The sequence below is a fragment of the Cryptotermes secundus genome, unplaced genomic scaffold (genome assembly GCF_002891405.2).
Source record: "Cryptotermes secundus unplaced genomic scaffold, Csec_1.0 scaffold7, whole genome shotgun sequence".
Lineage (NCBI taxonomy): Eukaryota > Metazoa > Arthropoda > Insecta > Blattodea > Kalotermitidae > Cryptotermes > Cryptotermes secundus.
In genome coordinates, this window is record NW_019727389.1 from 898,250 (window position 1) to 919,880 (window position 21,631).

At 39.5% G+C, this 21,631-nt stretch overlaps 1 protein-coding gene across 4 annotated transcripts in view; it reads left to right on the top strand.

Moving 5' to 3' along the window:
- LOC111864593 (uncharacterized protein ZK1073.1) overlaps positions 1–21,631 on the top strand; it is a 119,266-nt gene that overhangs the window by 69,854 nt on the left and 27,781 nt on the right. For all 4 annotated transcript variants that reach the window (XM_023851942.1, XM_023851941.2, XM_023851944.2 and 1 more), the window contains one exon: positions 21,228–21,278. In XM_023851942.1, the coding sequence (XP_023707710.1) occupies positions 21,228–21,278 (51 nt within the window). The remainder of the gene's footprint in view (positions 1–21,227; positions 21,279–21,631) is intronic.

Genomic DNA, 21,631 nt, shown 5'->3' on the forward strand with positions numbered 1-21,631 from the left:
GGAAAATATCTTCATTCATAGCGGGATCCCCATTCAAGATTCGAAGCCGGGAACCTCCAGAATGTGAACCAGATTGTGACACAACCTGCTCAGTTCCATGGTGCAGGATGCATCTTGAGACGTTAGTAGCTGTTCAGCTGGTCAACAGATCCCCTCATTTTTATCCTGAAACTGTTCTACTGTTACTCTTTTCACAAGAGACGTCCACCAATCCTTGTTGTGAACCCATACCCTCATACCATATTTAAGATTAATTTTAATATAATCCTCCCACATTTTCTTCAGTCTTACAAGTGGATACTCCCTCTGAGGTTTTCCGAGTATAGAATCTTGTATGTATTTTTCATTTACCCCATGCGTACAACATGTGTCGTTTATATAATTCTGAGTTGGCCATCTTCAAAATATTTGGTGGAGTACAAATTATAAAGCTCCTGGTTAAGAAACTGACATTGGTTTGGGTTAACCTTTACGGCACAACCACTCTCGCTACAAATGCATACGGAAGGGATGCAATCTGAGTCTGACCCACTTCCGCCAATCCATACAAAGAGCATGGGAGGAGATGACGTAGGGGCTTGGCTGCGTATGCTGAGAGCTTTGCTGCTATTCAGCCGTAATATATTTCTGTTAATAGTCGATAAACTGGGCACGCACGCAGATCCCTGGACCAGTGCGAATTTGATGGTGTGACCTTTGATATTTACAGTGCCTTGGCAATGTAAACCGTGGCTCCCGTTCCGTGGGAACAGAACAAAGGAACATAGTAAAAATCACAGAACAGAGCGCAAAAAATCGATTTATTTGCTCACGAAGCAAATCTGTTCTGAAGTATAGTGTTATTCGCAATTTCCTGGTAGTTTGCTGTTCGAATCTTATTATATAGCCGCAAGAAGCCACATCGCCTGGCATAAACTGTCATGTATCTTTTATCTCCACACTACTTTGAAGTTGACTGTACTTTTGTTTGATTTGAGGTTGGATTTACGGTCTTCTGGGTTGTAAGGCTGTGTAGCTCCGAGAAAGTCCAATGTTTCGGAGAAATTTCGTCTCCATCTTCAGGGTTGAAATAGCCGCCTGTTTTTTTTTATTTCTTGTTAGGCTTACTTTTTCTCCATTGTCCATTCTCCTTGTCACTGGGTCTCTTAATATACATCCATTAATTTTGTTCGCCGCGTGATGCCATTTGAAACTGTGGGCTCTCAGAAAGGTTGTTTAATAACATCTTGTTTCACTAATAAATATATCTCAGCGATTAATGGTTTTCATGGTCAACTTTTACGAAAACGACAAAGCACAAAAGTGAGTTCTGTTAGTACTGAAGTGGAGTTTTCAATCCTGCCTTGTACTGTACACAAATGCACGTAGTTGGCGCGTATGTGTGCTTCCTACATGCAGACGAACTGAAAATAAACAGAAACAAATTTACTCCTCGCTTCTCTTGATGTTAAAAACAATAAAGTTAATGGATATTGTTTCCTAACTTAATTCTGAACAGCAATTTTCCGTGATGGATGAAGAGGAAATCGTTTTGACACATGAATTGAAGTCGATGGTTTTATTTGAATACGCAACTCTGTTTTCTGACATCTGCTACAGGCGAACGCACTCCCGTTTCAAATGTGCTGAAATCGTATTATTGGGAAAGAAGATATTTTGATTATTTTCTAATATATAAATAATACATTCATAAAATATTTATTTTATTTATTTAGTTTATTTATTATTTATTTGTTTAATGTGGCCTAACAAACGTTATGTTTTTATTTATATTTTACATTGATATAATTTCAGTTTTTCACAGCTTTGAAAATTAAGATATCTATTGGATGACTTTTTATTATATTTTATATTTCTGTAAAGGGAATTTTATTTGAATACTCATCATATTATTATTTTATGCACTTAGCATTGACATCTGTTCCATATGTTCATCTCTCTGTAGCCTTTAAAATGTCTAGTTTCTCATCATCCATTCTGCCTATAATTGATGAGCGTTCAAGGTTTCTTATAATTCTCAGTTTGCACCTTGCGTATCCATGTACCCCTGTTTCTGTAGTTTTGTTACTTTATTATTTATATTGAATATTTGTAATTATTTTCTAATGCAGTTATTTCGTTTCCAACTGATTACTCTGTAGCCTGCTACACTTCTTAGAAATTTCCTTTACTTACGTTAGTCTCTTTTCTACCGTAGACCTATTAAAGTTCTCTTTTTTAAGTAAAAGATATCTCGGTCCGTAACAGTGATTGATATTTCAGTAAGACCGGTCACAGCGGCCACGCAGTCTAAGGCATGAACTGTCTTCGCCAGCTCGAACGTTTCGATTTTTTTACAGCAATTCAAAGTTCACTTTTTTGCAGATAAACTTACAGAGGAGAAATTTATTATAATTACGTTATATGCCGCTGATACACATTCTTTTATCAGAGTCAACGATTAGGCTGCGGGCTGGAAGATCTTAATTGCATTCCTCGCAGGACCAGGGATTTGTCTCTTCGGCATTGCGTGCACACTGGCCCTCGTGTTCACCGAACCTCTTTTCCGCTAGTTATTGGAGATCGCGGAGTAAAGAGGCCAGGGCCTTAAGCTGCGTCTTTCATCTGATGTCGAGGTTAGGAGTGTGTGTACAGTCCCTCTAGTCCCCATACGTTTTCGTGGTGTGTTGCTGAATTGAAGCACAGGGACAACTTCACTTAATTATTGTGGTTAACAACTTTTTCGCCGTTTCCATGCCCTATTACGATGGTAACACGTTATAAAATTAAGTCAAGAATGTGTCTATGTGTTGTGACTGAAGAATTCTAGAACGGTTGATTTTGGCAACAGTGGGCGTAATAAAATCATGTCTTGTTTTGTGTTTATTTATGGATGTGTGGTGGAATAGTCCTTCCTACATACTGACATTGAACCATTTATTTCGAAGGGTAAACAGGGCGTTAGCCGGTCACGGTAGCCGAGCGGTCTAAGGCATGTACTGTCTTCGCTCGCTTGCAAACCGGGATCGTCGGTTCGAATCCCACTCAGGGCATGGAAGTTTAGTTTGTGTGTGTTCGTTTTTCTGTGTTTGTGTACAGGTAGAGGCCTTGCGGCGAGCTGATCACGCGCCCAAGGAGTCATACCGAACGTGTAAGATCTAGAAAAACCGAAGTGAGCGGAGAAGTATATGGAGGTAGGCCTAGGCCCACTGGGGCTGTAGTGCCAAGGAAAAAAATTGGCACTAATAAATATACATGAGGTTCATGCTGAAATTAAGAGAAGAACAAGTTGTGGAAATTCGCGATTATTCCTTTCGAAAATTTTTATTGTAATGTTTACTTAAGCATCCCGTTGCAGTCGTGTGTTTACAGCGCGTAGCTGTGGCAGTGTTACCGTCACTTCTAGGATGAAGTTGAAGACAGGATGTTCCTCGCAAACGTTGGTAACGCTGCTTACATCCACACGGTACAGACATCCTACAGCTGAAATAATGCCAATAGTTAATCACCATGAGAGCCTAAAATTAGCAATGAATTACAAATGTATGAAAATAGAATTTTATGACAGTACTTGAACCTAAGAAAAATGAAGAAAATGAATAGCGTCATAGTTTGCGTAATGAGAAACTTCGCGGTCACCTATTGTAGTACTATTAAGACAGCGAAGTCTAGGAAGCTATGATAGTCCAGGTATGTGGTTAGAATAGGGGAATGCCTACAGAATACTAATTGAGAAACTCAACTTTAGAAACTGGGCAGATATGATGCTATATATGAACATCACATTGGCTTTGAGAATTGTGTGTAATAGCAGACTTTTGTTTGAGCCTGTTCTGCTGTCGTGGTGTTTAGCTGCAAAGAGTCACAATGTCCGCGTCGCTAAACTGAATGGTTAAGAGTTGCACGCCAGGAGTTAAAATCCTAGTAGTGCAGAAGTAGAGACACAAGACTGAGAACATCGTGCCAACGAAACATTTACGGATGCAGAATCATCGCAAACGGCGACTGTTTGCCGAATATGCTTTGGAATAGCATATAGACGCTGAAACCTAAAATTCGACGTCGAAGTTGCCTGCGAAGGTGACCATGTGATTTATTACGAGGACAATGGTGACAGGCCCACAAACTTCCGTGACGTATGTGAAATAAAGAAGTCAGATATAGCGCACACGTATACCTTTATTCCCGATTGTTGTAGTAATTATCACAGATTTTGGTTAACAAGTAACCTGCAGCGTAAGCAACGGATCCCAAGGGCAAGGATCCATCCCTTGAGTGGGATTCGGACCAACGATCCCAGTGTTCGAGCGGACGAAGACATTTCATGCCTTAGGGGGCCCATACACGTACGAGTCTGGCTCGCGAGTCCGACTCGGCTCGGGTTCCAATGAACCAAACTAGTCCGTGTGTGGGTCGTCACGCTCATACGTGTGTAGTGAAATTAAACTGAGCCCGGCTCCTCGCCGAGCCGGACTCGCGAGCGTTAGACCGCGCGGGCACTGTGATAGGCTAACAGGAACCATATAGTACGTAACTCTTAATTCTAGTTCTGACATTCTCTTACTTATCAATAGGAATATCGTTTATTAGGAATGAAATTATACAATTAAAGAAAATTATGTGGAGGAAACGTACAATGAGCATACAGACATTGCGGTTGCTGTCAACTAGCTATCCGTTAATGAATACAAATGGGAAATCTTAAATTAGAGCATGACATTTTATATTCAGTATTTACTGAAATTACTGAATTTGTTGGCATTTACCTCTCAGTGGGAGCTACCTATGCCAAAAGTAACAGCGGAGAGGCCCTTCTCCACGCTAATAAGACTGAGATCAATAATACCATAAAAACTTAATTATGTAACATACTAATATTGCATTCACAAACAGATGTATAGCCGGGGAAAATTTGAGAAAATAGCAGGAATTCTCAAAGGGACTTTTTCTGGAGCTCCTCAAAGGTTTAGAACGCTAATGATTGATTCTTTTTGGAAAATGCTAATGACAAAGGGTTTCGTATAAGGACGTTTATGAGATTTTGAATAAATATTTAGTAAAACACTATATATATATATNAATCCTGGATTTAATTTCACTAGTACACCTTCCATCATCTGTTAATAAGCTACCCAAATATTTAAAACATTTCACATTCTCCAATTGTTTTTGGTCTGTCTTTATTGTGATTGGGGTTGGTTGTCTCGAAATTTTCATTACTTTTGTTTTCTCCACATTCATTTCCGTGCCATAGCACCTTCCAATTTCAATTAGTCTATCAATAATGCCCTGTAGCACAGGGCATGATTGATATATTGATATATATCGATACTTGGTTCCTTATGCATTATGTTTTCCTTCTACGTAGCAACTGACGATAAGATGTATAAATATAGGTTATGTGGGAATTTTCAAATCCAACACATCGTATTTGACAAAGGTAGTTTTAACACAAATAATGATAGTGTAGATAAGAAAAGTCAATTAAAATTACTGGATTTTGGACTCCTGTGTCAGTATAACAACTGTAAAAATACCTGAGACGAGGAGAAAACATAAAAAATGTACAATAAAAATTGTGATAAAGCACGTACAAACCTGAAACTAAGAAAGAGTCGTGAAAATTTTATGCAACAAACGTAGCCGATAAGCCAAGTCCATGAACACCAAAGCATAGGATTAATTGAAGAATGTTGTGAAACCGCAATGTGCGTACTTCCAGCTGTCTATCTGTGGAGTAAAATTGTTATAGTCTTTTGCTTTTCCGTCTTTAATCCAACAAATTAATAACATTAATTCGCATTTAATTCATACAATTTTCGTTAAAAGTATAAAATATTATTAAAATTATTAAAATATGTTTTTATGCTGCTCTATGTTTCGGCCTTAAAATACGTACATTATGAAGTAAAAACTGAACACTCGGGACTAAAACCTTACAGAAGACGCATGAATCCGTCAGATCGCGCTGATTATTCCTGTGAGATGCTAAGCTCATTGCTGAATGGGGGGTCCAGATGGGAGAAGTGCCCAAACTAGGTAGGCTGATCGGGTTGGTTCAGCATGCCATATGGGCCGATTCCTGGATGTATTTCCTGTACATGCCGTTACTATCTGTTAGCGAAATCTTAGCTTCATCCCAGCCTACCATATGATTCTCTTCATAGGCACGTTGTGCTAATATTGATTTTTCTAGAAGACCCTCCTTGAGATTGTACCCTGTGTTCACGGAGCCGCACGGCTAGAGGTCTGCCTGTTTCGCCAATGTAGCTTCTGCCACATTACAGGGAATGCTGTAGACACACTGTGCCGTCTGTTGTGGATCTCTTTCCAGCCTGGTTTTCATGAGTGAACTCCTAAGAAAGTGTTTAGTTTTAAATATTGTTCAAATGTTATATGTTTTGACTTTTCTGAAACACTTCACATATGGGATATATACAGATCCCAGAGGCTGTTCCCCTTTATTCGGACGATTGCTACCCATGGAGTTAATATGAGTCAATGAAACCTTGGGGATAACCGTTTTAAACACATCTTGTCATTTTTGGCGTACGGTGGAAGATCTATTTCGACGATTCTAAATTAAACCTCTTTTCACATGTAGCAGACGATATCGGCCAGTTGTATGCGGTTTTCTGTAAACTTTGGTGGCCAATGTTGTCCCTTTCCTGATGATTAGAACAAGCAGAAAATGAATCACACTGACTGTATTTCCATAATGAACTGGACTGAAGACCTTAAACTATTGAGGTGACTGAGGAAATTCTGTAACCGCTCTGGGCCATGAGGTAAAGGTAAAGTTGTCCCTGTGCTTAACTAATTAAGCACTACGCCATGAAGGCGTATGGGGGAGTGGGAGATGAGTGGTTAGCTTCACACCTCTGCCACTTTACCCCCAGGGAAAGAGCACCCGGTACCCATTGGATAGGAGGTTGGGTGGAACCCAGAGCCGGTCTGGACGATTTGGAGAAGAGAAAATTCTTGACCCTTCCGGGACCCGAACTCCGATCCGTCGGTCGTACAGCCCGTGGCCAGTCGCTATACCGGCTCCTCTGGGCCATGAAGCCGGACCACAAGTATGTCACCACAGCTGTGGTTTCTGTTATGCCGAGTCAAGGGGAAGTTTCTCAAAATGCTCCATGAAGATGTTGCTCTCAGTGGGTGATAGCTTCCTATAGCCATGACATCTTTCTGCTTGAAGAACTTATCGTCAACCTGAAAAAATATGGCTCTCAAACATACTTCCAGCAGTTCCATGATGGCTTCGATCCGCAGAGACTGTTCCGCCTGTATGTTATCGTTATGGAGAATATTTCTGAAGACTCGTAGCTCTTCATTGACTGGCACATTAGTGAAAGGACTAAAAACATCAAAGCTAACGAGGGTATCTGAAGAGTGAAGGTTTACAGGCTTCATCAACTGTACGAAGTGGCCCGATTTCTTTCCGAAGGATTCCGACTTTTCAGCAAGAGGACTCAGTATCTTAGGAGAAAGCCAGCCAGTACATAGCAAGGGGACGCGGTGGAACGCGCTGTAGGCCTCAAAGGTATATTTTCTGAAAAATGTCTATTATTACTTGTAATACGTAAGAGTATAATTTATTTTTCGGTATTCATAAGAGATTCTCCATTTGCTACCTCATAGTTGACTGTTAAGTACACATTTTTGAGATTGTGAACATTTTCTTATATATGGGAATTCGTAGAAATTTTAATAACATGGCCATATTTGAACACCCTCTCTGATGCGTCACAGGGACAGCTTTAGTTCACATTGAGCGTACAGTTGCCTGTGAAAAAAATTCAGCATATTAATTAAGATGACAAATTTTATACACTCACATTGATAATTACAGTAAACGCAAGATTCTTCGCTTTCATGATGTGCTGTCTCATCAAGCGTACGGCTGCAAACACACTTCTGTTGTCTGCTTCAAGATAAACACATAGAGCCGGACTATAAAGCACTGACTGTTTGCACAGCTGATCTGTCATTGCCCATGCTGAATCCTCCAAAGTGTCGCCTTTCGCTCCTGTATTATCATACTGTTCAAGTTGTAGTTCTTCCTGGAGAGGAAACGGAGTGGAAAAGTACTCCAATTTGGAGAAGAGGAAACAGGGATGGAAATTGGTTTTCAGAACTAGGAAGGCTCTCCAATTCAGTAGAAGATTCTGGGGGAATGATCGATGTACCGTATATTAAGAAGGAAATTGTTATACACATATCGTTGCTGGGAATGTTTATGGCATCTTAAGGACACTGGAGCTCTCTGGAACTGCAGTAGACAGAGCCCGCCCCGACAAGAGGTACTGAAATATTTTCTTTAATGCTAGTGGGGCGGGACTACGTCCCTTGTACTGCGGCCACTTCTGTCCTATTGTACCAGCCCTAGAAGATAGGTGAGGGTGATTGTGGAGCACTTGGTGGAATGAAGATTGGCAGGGGAAACCGAAGTACTCGGAAAAAACCTGCCCCAGCGCCATTTTGTCCACCACAAATCCCACTTGACCAGACCCGGGATCGAACCTGGGCCGCCGCGATGGGAAGCCAACGACTAACCGCTTGAGCTATAGCGCGGCCTGCCAGACTTGGAACTGACCTTAATATAGTAGTTGTGTTGTGACGGTTTTACTAAAGAAATTGTAAAATTAAATTCGATAGTGAGGAGCTATTAGTGCACATCTCATTTGCAACCGAAGTCCTTCAAAAAGCATAAGAGAAGAAACACGCACCCCATCGAGAAGACAGATGTCGCCTTTCCATTATACCCTGTTTTCCGAATACCTAAATATTAAAGTATTGAAAACTATAATTTTTACACTTATTTTGTATGGGTGAAACTTGTTCTCGTAGATTGAAGGACAAGTCTAATACAACAATGATATTTTACGCAGAATGCTGAATAAAACATTTGAACGCAAGAGAGGGGAAGCACCAGGAAGTTGAAGAAAACTGTGTACTGTGGAGCTTCATAATTTTCGATCTCCATAAGATTTTATTAAGGCGATTAAATCAAGCAGGACGAGATTCTGGGGAGTGTGTATCACGCACGAGAGGGATAAGGAATGCATGCAAAAATTTTAGTCGGAGAAGGAGAAACGAAGAGACCTCCTGTGACACCTAACCGTAAATTGCTTAATAATATTAACGGTCTTAAAGGTCTAGGATGTGAGTGTGTGGACTGAATTGAACTATTCCAGTATAGGGCCCAGTTGCAGTTCTTTTGTGACTACGGTAATGAATCATCGGATGCCATGGAAGGTTGATAAATGCTACAGTAGCTGATTTATTGCCAGCTTCTAAAGAACTTTGCTTCATGGAGTTCTTTTTCTTTACACTTGATCGAAAAAACAAGCAACACTTGTAGCTGTCAGGGAACCTGGAGGTAGTTCTTAACGTCAGTCTTCGACCATTTCTGAGCAGTAGCGGAATACTGTTAAACAGTATAAAAGTATGGTTTCACTAAGAAGATTTAACAACTTCTTATATAAAGTCTTACTCAGATGGAGATGAGCAGATGGACTGCTCATATTGACCGAGTCTATTCGCGATCTTTTCTTAGTCCTGCAGGGACATACATAGATGCATATGGAACAAAAACTCTTTCTCTTAAATATATTTTTATAACTTTTACTCTTAATTACTAATTAATAAATTATTCCTTTATCCAGTATTAATGTACATATATATTATTTTCATATTGCATTATGGCTGTCAACATGGCACCAAATAAATCGTTTATATCTAGATGGTGCATGTTTCCTAGTTTTTGTTCTTGGTTATGTGTACGTGTCTGTTTTGTTTGTCATTTTGCTTGTGATTATACGAGTATTAACATTGACTTCTGGGCTGTCGAACAGTTGAAATTTTATTGTTATTAATATTATTACCATTGTTGTTATTATACTGGGAAATGTTAGGGACTTCTTAACGCTCAGTGTTTGTCCTCCTGCTCTCTGCGTCTGTGCTGCCAACATGGTGGAGAAAGATCTCGACATGTTTGCAGTCGGAGGGATTTGTGTGTGGATCGAAATAATCTGTCAGTGACAATTTCCATCTGCTAATAGGAAATCATTGCCGGTCACAGCAGCCGCGCGGTGTAGCGCATGAAAAGTCTTCGCCCGCTCGAACACTGGGATCGTGGGTTCGAATCCAGTTTAAGGCATGGATGTTTTTCTACGTTTATCTTGTGATTGTGTTGTCCTGTGTGGGTAGTGGCCTTACGTCGGGCTGATCCTCTGTCCAAGGAGTCCTGCAGACTGTGTATAGGATTAAGAATTTGGAGGAAAACGAAGTGTTTCATGGATGTTCTATGCTCCAAGTGGGAGGAACAGGATAGATAGGTAGGTAGGTAGGTAGGTAGATAGGTAGATAGATAGATAGATAGTATAGGAAATAATTACTTTCCTCCTGATTTTAATGTCACGATTATTGATAATTACTTAAAATTTTTGGAACAGAATTTAAATGTACAACAGAATTGGGTAATCATGTAAGGTGATTTTAATATACCTAACTTTGACTGGATTAAGGGCGCGTAACTTCTCAATTCTTATCACTACATTAAAATTAAGGAAATTCAATTCACACGGTCATCCGCTTTCTTGGTCTTGATCAACGAAGTAACTCTATAATAAGTAGTGCACTGCTCCATCTAGTGTTCCCGGCTATTAACCACATAAGAACTTCAATTTCAAGCAGCTCCGTGCCCACTCCTTTTTAGTACTATCCACCGCTTCTTCTTGATTTCACTTTAACTCTTGACTGACATCGTATCCCCCTGACCCCTCATCGCAGCTATGCTCAAAGTGATTACCTGTTGCTGTATACGTCTTCCATCATTTTGACAGGTCTTGTGTTCTAAATGAAAATTCCGTCGACTCTGCAGTGAATAATTCCATCGCCAAAATACGTGAAGCTATACATTTAGTCATTCCTTGTATAAAATGCAAAAATTCTCTTTCTGCATCGAATTTTAATCCTTCAGTACTCCTATAATATTAAAAGAAGAAAAATCAACGCTTAAGAATGTACGAGAAATCAGAATATGATCACAACTATAATGTTTTTTTTTTATTGTGTTATCGCAAACTGGTTAAAACCACAATTAAAACAGACAGGCTTCGTTAGTTAAAATCTGTCGATGATAATCTGAAAACTAAACCTAAGACTTTTGGTAAATTTATTTGTAAGTTTACAAAATGATCATGTTGTCACCCAGCTCAAAATTGGTGAAAATATAATGACACAGCCTCATTATATTGTTGAAGTTTTTGCGGATCATTTTTCTTAGATTTTTAACTCGTCTGGTGTTATTCTAAACAGTGCTCGTTTTACTGTCTCTGATTTTTTAAGCGTTCCTTCGATCTTTGACTCTGACCTTAGGTAGGAAATTCGACGTCTCGGCCCTTCGAACTGTGTCGGTCCAGATGAAATCCCCAGTTCTATTGTTGAAGGTTGCTCAGAAATTTTTGCCACCTTTTGAGTCACGTTTTTAATGTTAGTTTTTTACAAGGGAACTTTCCCACTATGTGGAAGCAAGTGGCCGTCGTGCCTGTTTACAAGAGAAGTAGAAATACTCTAATTAGTAATTACTCAAAAACTCCGTGGCTTTATTCCGCAACCGAACTATACCGACCCAGCGACCGCCGTTTGTCGGAGAAGTTAGTGCCAACTTTAGCGGATAGAGGGTGTCGCGTGGTCAGCGCAACGAATCCCCACTGCCGTTAATCTCGGTTTTCTAGACCGGACCGCCATTTCCTTGAAAGAGCTCAGTTATCCTCACGAGGCTGAGTGGACCCCATTCTAAACCCACTACTTCTCAGTAATAAAAATTTTAAAAAATTTTCCCATAATTTTTGAGAGTATAATACATGATCAGCTCTCTTTTTATTTTAAATTAAGCTTCGCCCATCTCAGCATGGTTTTGTTAAATCAAAGTCCACTGCAGCCAATTTACTTGCCTACTTAAACTCTATCACAGTTTATGTAGTTCACAAGGACAAACCGATTCAATTTATTTTGACCTCAGTCAAGCTTTTGATAACGTTCCTCATACCCTTTTGCTATATAATCTCAATAACTTTGAACTCTCTGATCGTTGTATTAACTGGTTCCAAAGTTACTTACCATTTAGATTTTCCGTTGTTCGCAGGGAACCTTTTCGCACCCTTTTCCACGCTGTCAGGAGTGCCACAAGACTCCAATTCGGGATTTATATTGTCAAATTTTTTTATTAATTTATGCGTCAGAATTCATTTGTCCGAATTCATGTTATTTGCTGATGATTTGAAAACATAATGACATAAAATCTGCTGAGTATTTCAAATTACAACAATCCGATATAGGCTCTGTACAAAAGTGGTGCATTGAAAATTATATGACAACCAACATATCCAAAACAAAAATGATTTCTATCACTCTCAAACTAACAGTATCCATTTTAATTACTTTTGGGTGATCTATTAACAGAAAAAACTGATTGTGTAAAAGATCTTTGGGTTGTGTTAGATAGCAAACTGCAGTTTCATTGTTATGTTGATTACTTACGCGTATATCCTCGGGCACTAAATCTGTTAGGACTAATTCGTTTCATCGTATATATTTTTTCTTCTTTGGATAGTCTAAAATTTTTATATATTACCTTAATTTGTTCAAAGCTTAAGTACGCGTCTGCCGTCTAGAATAACAGTACTTTAGCAGATTCTAATAAGCTGAAAAACATACAAAGGAAGTTTGCAAAATGTACCATAATCTATGTATTCAGCCCAAATCCTCTTGTGAATATGAATCAGTCTTGAATTATTTACATTCTAAAACACTGTATTCCAGGCTACAAGACGTTGACGCTTTATTTCGTATTAACATTTTCAAGATAAAAATTGACTCGTGTTCTGTTATGGCTACTGTTGGTCTTCTTGTACGCATTAAGCAAGTCAGAGACCTCTCCACCTTTAATGTCGGTATTGTCTCAAGACTTCGACGTTTTCAACAAACATAACATCTCCCCGAGGATACAGTTTGCTTTGCTTAATACTACTGAGTTACGTCATTATCGTGTTACCTGTATTATTTTATCGCCTAGGATTAAATTTTAGTCGAGTTCTAGTAAATGAATATGAATTATTATTGTTATTATTATTAAAATTAGAATTATAAGTTATTTGTTTGTTTACTTTTACTCATTATTATTTCTTCCAAGTACTTACCTGTAATTTGTATTTGACTTTTAATAAGTTTGTCTATAATGTAATTCATTCATCTGCACTGTGCTGTGTCTGTAATTGGCCTTGCGGCTGTTGACTCGGCACATTAATAATAAAGAACTGAATTGAATTGAATTGTAAAATTGTCCATGTACCTGAACTCCATGTAACAAATACGTGTTGGGGCTTGGAGATGAGTAACCAATTTCACGCTCCTGCCACTTTTGATTTCAATGACCGGTAACTCACAGGCTATTTTTACTCTGCAGCTTAGGAATTCCATACTGGGTTCGAATGCTGTCCTTCCAGTTCGTAGCCCATCATTTTATTGCTAATGAGTGTACTGTTAACAATTCCTCCCTCAAGTTCTGGACCGACTTTATTTTTAGTTAATTTTATGAAGGTGTCATTGACTCGGACTGTGCGAATTGTTTGGTGATACTGAATAATGAATTGGAAGGATGCGGTCGTGACTTGTTTTGAGGTCCTATTCCGACGTTTGTTTTGATGGGCTCAACAAACCAAGGAACCCCTCAGTCAGTATAATCGGGGTCCCGGCCGAGATTCGAACCTGGAACCTGCCGAATAGAAATCAGAAGCATCACCGCCTAAACCGGCTTGCTTGATCTTGATGCTGCTGAAAATGTTGGGTACGACTTACGGGGTTCGATCCCTGTGCTAATGGTATTTTCCCATAGCAGCACGTGTGTTCATATATAGGCCGATGTCCTTCCATGCGGGAAATGCAAGCTCTGATCTGGCGTCAAGGTTTCAGGCGCGTCGCATCCACTGATCAATAGGCTTACTGACGCGACGCGTCGGTACTAGCAAAGGACGCACCTTTACGGCTGTGCCGAAACTTCTGATACTACTCTGTATGAGAGCTGTTATTAAAAGCACTTGTCATTAATATGCTGTATTTTAGGGTTCCGAAGGATTGTACCTTGTGCGTTTTATCACTTGTACAGTCAGCAAGTACTCGTATGTACGTATGTGACACGCAATACAACAAGTTTATCGTGTAGAGTTCACATCTTAATTTATCGCCAAGAGAGCAACATATTTCATGCTGAAAAATCTTTATTTTGTTATTTTAGGCTTTATTTCCTGTTTTACTACATAAACCATTGTATGTATCTATAAGACTGCTAGAAAGGTGATATACTTTTTCTTACCCCACAGCTTCGAAAGGCTGGTATTATTGACGACAGTGACTTAATGGAGTCATCTCCTTTAATCGACGTTTATTGGTTGCATAAAATGTCGTCCATCATCGAATCGTCGGTTAGCGAACTGAATTTTAGCATTTGATTTAATTTTCATAATTTCAGCAATTTGATTAAAAAATTTGCAAAAATATGACGAAAAACGGTGAACATTGATAAGATTGTACTGTCACATTGCCAGAATGGCTGTCCGACGTGACTGAGCTCGTAAACATCGCCAGTGCGCACGCGCATTGGCAATCGTCGATTGACCGGGAAGCGACAATCGTTGAGGTATTTGGACATACTGTGGGAGTGTCGATGGATCGAATCGTCGATTAGTGAATTACGACTGTACAGTCATCAACTTTCATATATTAAAACCTACTTTCACTAAAATTCTTAACTTAGTTTCTATAATATTGGCAGCCAAGTAATAAAGACACGAGAACTCAACTGAACGGGCAGTGAGACTGGGCTGTATTTGAACCTGAGAGAGAGGAAGTAACAAGAGGCTGAAGGACATTTTAAAACGAGGAGCTTCTTAATTTATAACGTTCACTAAATATTGTTAAGGTAATGCAGTAAAGGAGGATTAGACGGGCGGGATGAGAGGATAAATGCATAGACTACAAACCATAAATTTTAAAACGTCAAGGAAAGGAAGAACTTGCTAGACCTAGGCATAGATGGAAAGTTGCAGTTAGGCCAGCTACTGTTAAGACACGTTTAGTATGATCATTGACTATGCTTATGAAGATAAATAGGACTATTATGGTATAGATGATGATAAAGTAAAGTTATACCTGTGCTATATTAATCAAACAGCATTGGATGGAGTTCAGTGGTCAGCTTCACGCCCCGGCTGCTTTATTTCAGAAGAAAGAAGTCCCGGTACCCATGGGATAGATGGCTGGGTGCGGCCCAGAACCGATCTGGACTGTAGACAGTAGCGAATTTTTTTTTCTGCCGAGAATCAAACCCCAGCCTTTCAGCAAGTAGCCCATCGCTCAACCGACCAAATTATCTCAGCCCGTAGAAGCCAAATGACACGACAGATAATAAACTCGGCAGTGAAAGCCATAACAAAGAGACGTCAGAACTTTGGAAACTTCATGTTTGTAGACAAGTTTAATGACTATGGAAATAGCTGTTGAAAATCTGAAAGAATTGAGAGGAACATCCACAGGAAATTTGAAACTGTTCCTATACCTAAGTACCATACAGTGATGGCGTGTGCAGAACTTCACATGTTGTTAACCTCAGCTTAAATAATTACTTATCACTGGACAGAGGGCCACCGACTCCTATTAAACAGCAATAAGCGTAGGGCCCACAGCGCTTCTGGATAAGGTGATGTATATTGAGGTTCTTGCCCCGAATCGAACTTGGGTTTCTAGTCCGAAGTGACTCTCTACTGACTAAGCGGTCGTGAGCCCCTGAAATAAAATGTATAGGTTTGAATGAGCTAAATATTTTAGGTCGTGGTCGTATATTTCATCAGTGATTATTCTCATAAACGACCATTGCCTGACTGATAATGCTTTTATGGCTGATGAAGTTAAAAGAATGAATCGTTTATGCAAGGGAAGACAAATAAAATGTTCTGTTTATTTGAAGGCTTCAGTTGTCTTGGTGTATGTGTATTTCTTCCCGTGTCTAGTAAAATACGGGGAATTGTATATTTCTTTTGGTTTTATTTGATTTTAATACCTAGAGGTACATTTTCATACTCTTCACGCACAAATTTATTCCTATTGTTTTGCTGGCTTTAGAAATAATTTTTAGGAAACTAATTTTTTAAACGTAGGGCTATTTTTTATTGCTAGTGGGGACTAAGCCCCTTGTACTGCTGCCACTTCTGGCCTATTGTACCAGCCCCAGAAGATAGGTGAGGGTGATTGTGGAGTAATTGGTGGAATGAAGATTGGCAGGGGAAACCGAAACTCGGATAAAACCTGCTCCAGCGCCACTTTGTCCACCACAAATCCCACTTGACAAGACCCGGGATCGAACCCGGGCCGCCGCGGTGGAAAGCCAGCGACTAACCGCTTCAGCTATGGCGCGGCCCTCACAAACGTAGGCCTAAGTAATACTCCTGGGCTGGGGACCGACCCATTGGAAACATGTTCTTGTTTATTAGTTCTGGTGTCATTAAATTTATCAGCAATAAATAGACACGAAAATTAATGTGAGATGGAAAATATCACATTTGAAAGTTTTTTGCTTCTGAAGCCCTGAATACAACTTCCCAGTCTTCATTTATTCTCGAATTCTAAAATCTTGATGAATGTATCTTAATTCCTATTAATATAAACATTTTGAAAAATTATTCCAAATAGACTGCTCTAGTAATTAATTTTTTTTTCCAACGCATTTGTTCAAGACAGAGTGAAAAACAATCGCATAGCACACAAAATCATGGCGCCCGGCAATGTGAAGACACTGACTGCCGGTAAAATTCGTGCCATCCCTAACAGTTTGGCCTATGAAGTATGATTGCTAATAGGTCTAAATATTACGAAAGTTTATTCCGATTTTGGAGAGTAAAGACGCGTAATTGAAGATAATCAGCAGTGTTTATTTGGCATCTCGGAGAGTCATATGCAGTCTCTGCAATTTTTATTGTTAACGTGAGAAAGGAAAGGAAAGAAAGAAAGAAAGAAAGAATGTTGAAGCAATTCGAGTCTCGTCATGTTTACATCGCATGTTTGTTAACGCAAATTCATTAATCTCAGTGAAGAAGCCCGTCATAATACATGGCATTTTCTCAGTAATCTGTCTTAATATTCATAAGCGTGAGAAACGAGGATACCGCTTAAAACTATGGAGAACAAAAATTACTTAATAATAACTTTACGCCAGTGGCATAATGTAGCCTCGGTTCCGTCCAGCAGCTTTCAGATGGGTCGTTAGAGAAACCGTTGCCGCCCTGCGTGGACTAACTTGCCTCATTAGAGATCCTTCATCTTTAAGCCGTGCTAAAAATAAGAAAGATGCAGGCCTGGAATTTGACTTTAAAGTGATAATATTACGGGAGAGACAGACCCGCCAGAGCTTGGCCCGGATCGAAATGGCAAAGGGCACACAATCCAATCTTCTGTTCGATACCAGTGTCTGACTGTCTCAGAATAAGGGTGACGACAGGAACAGACAATGGGGTCACTCGAAGTCGTCCAGTGTTGCATAGCAAATGGCGGAATATTTCCTACTTTTAATTCTGAGTCTCTTGATAAAAGAGTGGATCATTAAGTCTTTTCTTCCAGACTTTGTTTCCTCTGTCTTATTATGTTCTTCCTTCGTAGACTCGTTCTTATATTTTCTGTGTTGCTTTCATACTTCTGAGAGGTTTAGTTCAACCCGCAATGCGTGCCCTTTGCATTTGGGCGGAGAACCCATTCGCGTCTCAGCCGGGGGCCCAAATATTCTGATTGAGGTTTCTGTGGATTTTAGAATTCATTTATGGACCTAGACAGGTTAAGAGGCATCGGCATAAGGTAAAATGGCCTGTCGCCATATTTTTGATGAAAACCATCTAAAGTCAAGTACAAAGAACTGGTGTCCCCCCCCCCTCACCAAAATTATTTATTACTCTCAAATGGAAGAACATGTATAGGTTATGTGTGGTGTCCATGCTGTATTATATTCTGCATAAAGGAGGTCTTAACCGCAGCTTAATTTTCTACGGCCTAACGCAGTTTCAGAATCCTACACGCTCTAGTGCCTCGCTTAAAAAAATTGGCACCAATTTGGCATTGCTGGTACAGGGAGATAGAAAGGACAAAAACGAAGTGATCTTCAGTGGTATTACATTGTTGTAAAGTTTAAAGAAAATCAGTTAACTTGTCCGAATAAATTATTGTGGGGAATGCAGATACGTACCCGACATGTGATGTATGAGGTCTGAAAATGGCTTCCAGAATCGACGAATGGACTTTACGGACCGTGCTGCATCTAAGTTCGTTGAAAAATTTATTCAGCTGAATCGGATTGTCGTTCTAAGATGCCTTCATGGAACGGTTGCCACTTTTTGTTTTATTTCAATTTCCGTCATATGGCTTTTTCTACACTGCCATGTCACATCCAAAGGAAATTAGGCCAAGTTGATCAAAAAAATTAATAACGCAGTTTAAATTGCGTATATTACTTCCTGCAATGTCCGACCTTCAATTGAGAAGGTCATTCAAGCGACGAGACAACAGTCGAATGGCTACAGTCGGGAGTAACAGAGTAGAACTGTAGACAGTATATTTGGTACTAGTTCTTTCTTGCAGAAATGAAATGTGCCGAAAGGGATGTGGACTTATAATATTACAACTTTTTTTTTTATTTTAAGATGATTTGGAGGCCATCTATCGAACTGTATGTATCACTCATTTATAAAACTACTTAATATTTTTCGATTAAATTTAGCATATGATTCATCATCGAAAATTGTGGGCAGAATTTCATTTTAATCCACATCGCTTCGCTGTAACTCCTATTTTTCACGAAATTGAAATTAGCTGTATAGAAGATCGTTGTCTTCTGAGATATGTCGCCGTGTAGTTTGGTAGGTATGTACCAATGTGTCTGAGGAACACTGATACCTGTCTACAAAACTACAATGTATGATGACTCGTAAGGCTGTAATCTTCATAGCAACCCTCATGAGAATCTCATATCTCAGACTTCATAAATATTTTCAAAGACTGCTCATCGTACACAACACAGATATATGAATGAAGCATGGGCCTGATTAAGGTCTATAACTTTCAACAAAAAACGAACACAAAGCTACTCATAGATCACTGTTGGCTGCAAAATAGGAGGAATGCATTTAGAAAATCTGTACAGTTGAAAATCGGATACAGCTTTCGCTTTTCTTTTGCAGTTTTTTTCCTAGTTTTAGCTACTGTAAATTGAAAACAGGTGAGGATTACGGAAAAAGTTGATCCATAACTGCACTGTGAAACTACCCTGAGATAATGAAAAGTATAATTAATACAGTCTCCAATAGAAAACATAACCTCCTGAATAAAGGACAGCCACGTTTAAATTACTGCATTCTGCATATTTTGTTGCTGCAGTCGAATGCTGCATGCGAAGGTTCTGTTTATCTTCTCTGTCGTGTTTTAATTTCTAAATATAATGCTTATTCTTGGATGCCAAATGTAAGATGGTTCTGATGTTCCAGTTGGACAGCATCCAGGATTCCTTAGACCTTATTCATTGTAGTGCTATTTGGACATCTGAAATCCCCCATCTTACTGAAACGCTTTACTCAGCCTTAAAAATGATCTGTAAAAGACCATAAGAATTGTTACTGAATTCCATCTTTGTAAACATTTTTCAGGAAGAATTCGCTTCCCGCGACTTGTGTGTTATACTTCATATTGTAACGTGCAGACCCGTTACTAGGTAGTGACCGCGAAACCAACAGGTTCCCCACGGTGAGTCCAAGCGTAACAATAGAGGAACTGTTGGAAACGGTGTTTTCTACGCCGTCCGTGCCAAGGATTTATCAATGTGACAAGTTTAGTTTGCGCTTATTGCTGTAGAATTCCTATTCACATAATGTTTCGGTGTCACCATTAGGCTCACACGAATAGAATATAAATAATACAACAGATGAAGGAGTAGGTGTGACATCTTCAGGTTAGTCACTCCGCAACGTCAAGTAATTATCCACCATAGGTTCATTTGTATATTTATACTTTACTTCATTCAACTCCTTGCCGTGCCATTTAAATTTAGTTTATCAGCCAGAACAGTTTCTTACTTTCCTTTTATTAGTCAACTTTGCTTCCTTAAGGAGACAAAAGGTGTATGGAATCACCAAGCCGTGTGTGTCCAACCTCTTTTTAAATTCTTTCAATTGCTGACAACAATGTGGGAGACACACGAACTTGCGAGATGGGAGGGACAATAGCAATAATTGAAAAGATGTATGTTAATAAATATGCTTAAAATATGCTACTGTTTTCTATGGAATACAAAACAGCAGAATAGTGGTCGCATGAAGTCTGTATTTAGCATTCGGATTGGTGGAGGAAACTACTGAACTATGAGAAATTTGGTATAAAAATAGATCAAAATCAAACCTATAAATTATGTTTTAAATAGTCTTTATAAGTCAACAGCTATAAACATGGCGACGGTGCCATAATTTGACTTTATGTCCTACAATCTTAATGTTGGTAAAATCTGTACTTAAATAACAAGATATTATTAAGAGCATATTGTCACGTGTAGGGGTGACTATAGACGGATTCTGAATTGGATGATTGACTTTATTGACACCTTATACATTCACACAACTCTGGACTACACTCAATACACCGCTATCGCTATTCTACACACTTTGCGGTTTACCGTTACACTCGCATTAGGGTTCTCAGTCTTCACTAGCCGTATCCTGGCAACGGATTTATCACAGTCTCAGTGGCACTTCAAATCACACACGAAGTCTTGTTTTCACAGCCCAGTTCCTGTCTTGCCATTATTCTGCAACTGTCAGTTCCGAAGACTTGACTCAATTCCTCTGCTCCCAAGCTCATATCCCTCTAGGCTAGAGTCCCAAACCCGGCTCTTCACTTCACTGCTACTGTTCTGTACTACCGAACAATTCTTTATAATTATCTTGCCACGACCCCTTGGAGAACACATCCTCTATTGTTAAGGAAGCGCGTTGACTGGTCCGTTACATAGCAGTGGATGTCCTATTGTTGCGCGCCTACGCTTGCGCTGGAATGTGTTTACCGAGTCGTTGCCTAGCAGTGAGTCTGTACAACATAACATATATAATGGAGGTGACTCTAACTTTCGTGTTATTAAATAACGTCTGTTTCTTTTTCAGAAATACATCGTAACAACGGAGCGCTGTGGCGACTTGCACGTGCATGTGCAGGTAAGTCGAGGAGGAGGGGGCTGTAAGAGACAAGACCTTTAGTGGCATAGATACGAATAAAATGTCACATATTATTGCCTACCACAGCATATTCCCCCCCCCCCCNCCCCAATCGTGTGGTACAGCCTTTCTTCAATAGAAAATATTCTTTCAACTGGTCATGAAATTTCCTGTAATGGGACCGAAAGAGGAGAACGGACAGTACAAATTATGAAGATCTCTATTATGTTGCATATTTTCCTATTACTTCAACTATTTTCCGAGCATTTTCTTCCGCTGTTCATTACTTGTTCTCCCCATACAGTGCAAATTTCAGCCCACGTTAAGACATGGAGGTGGAAATCAAGGTTCGA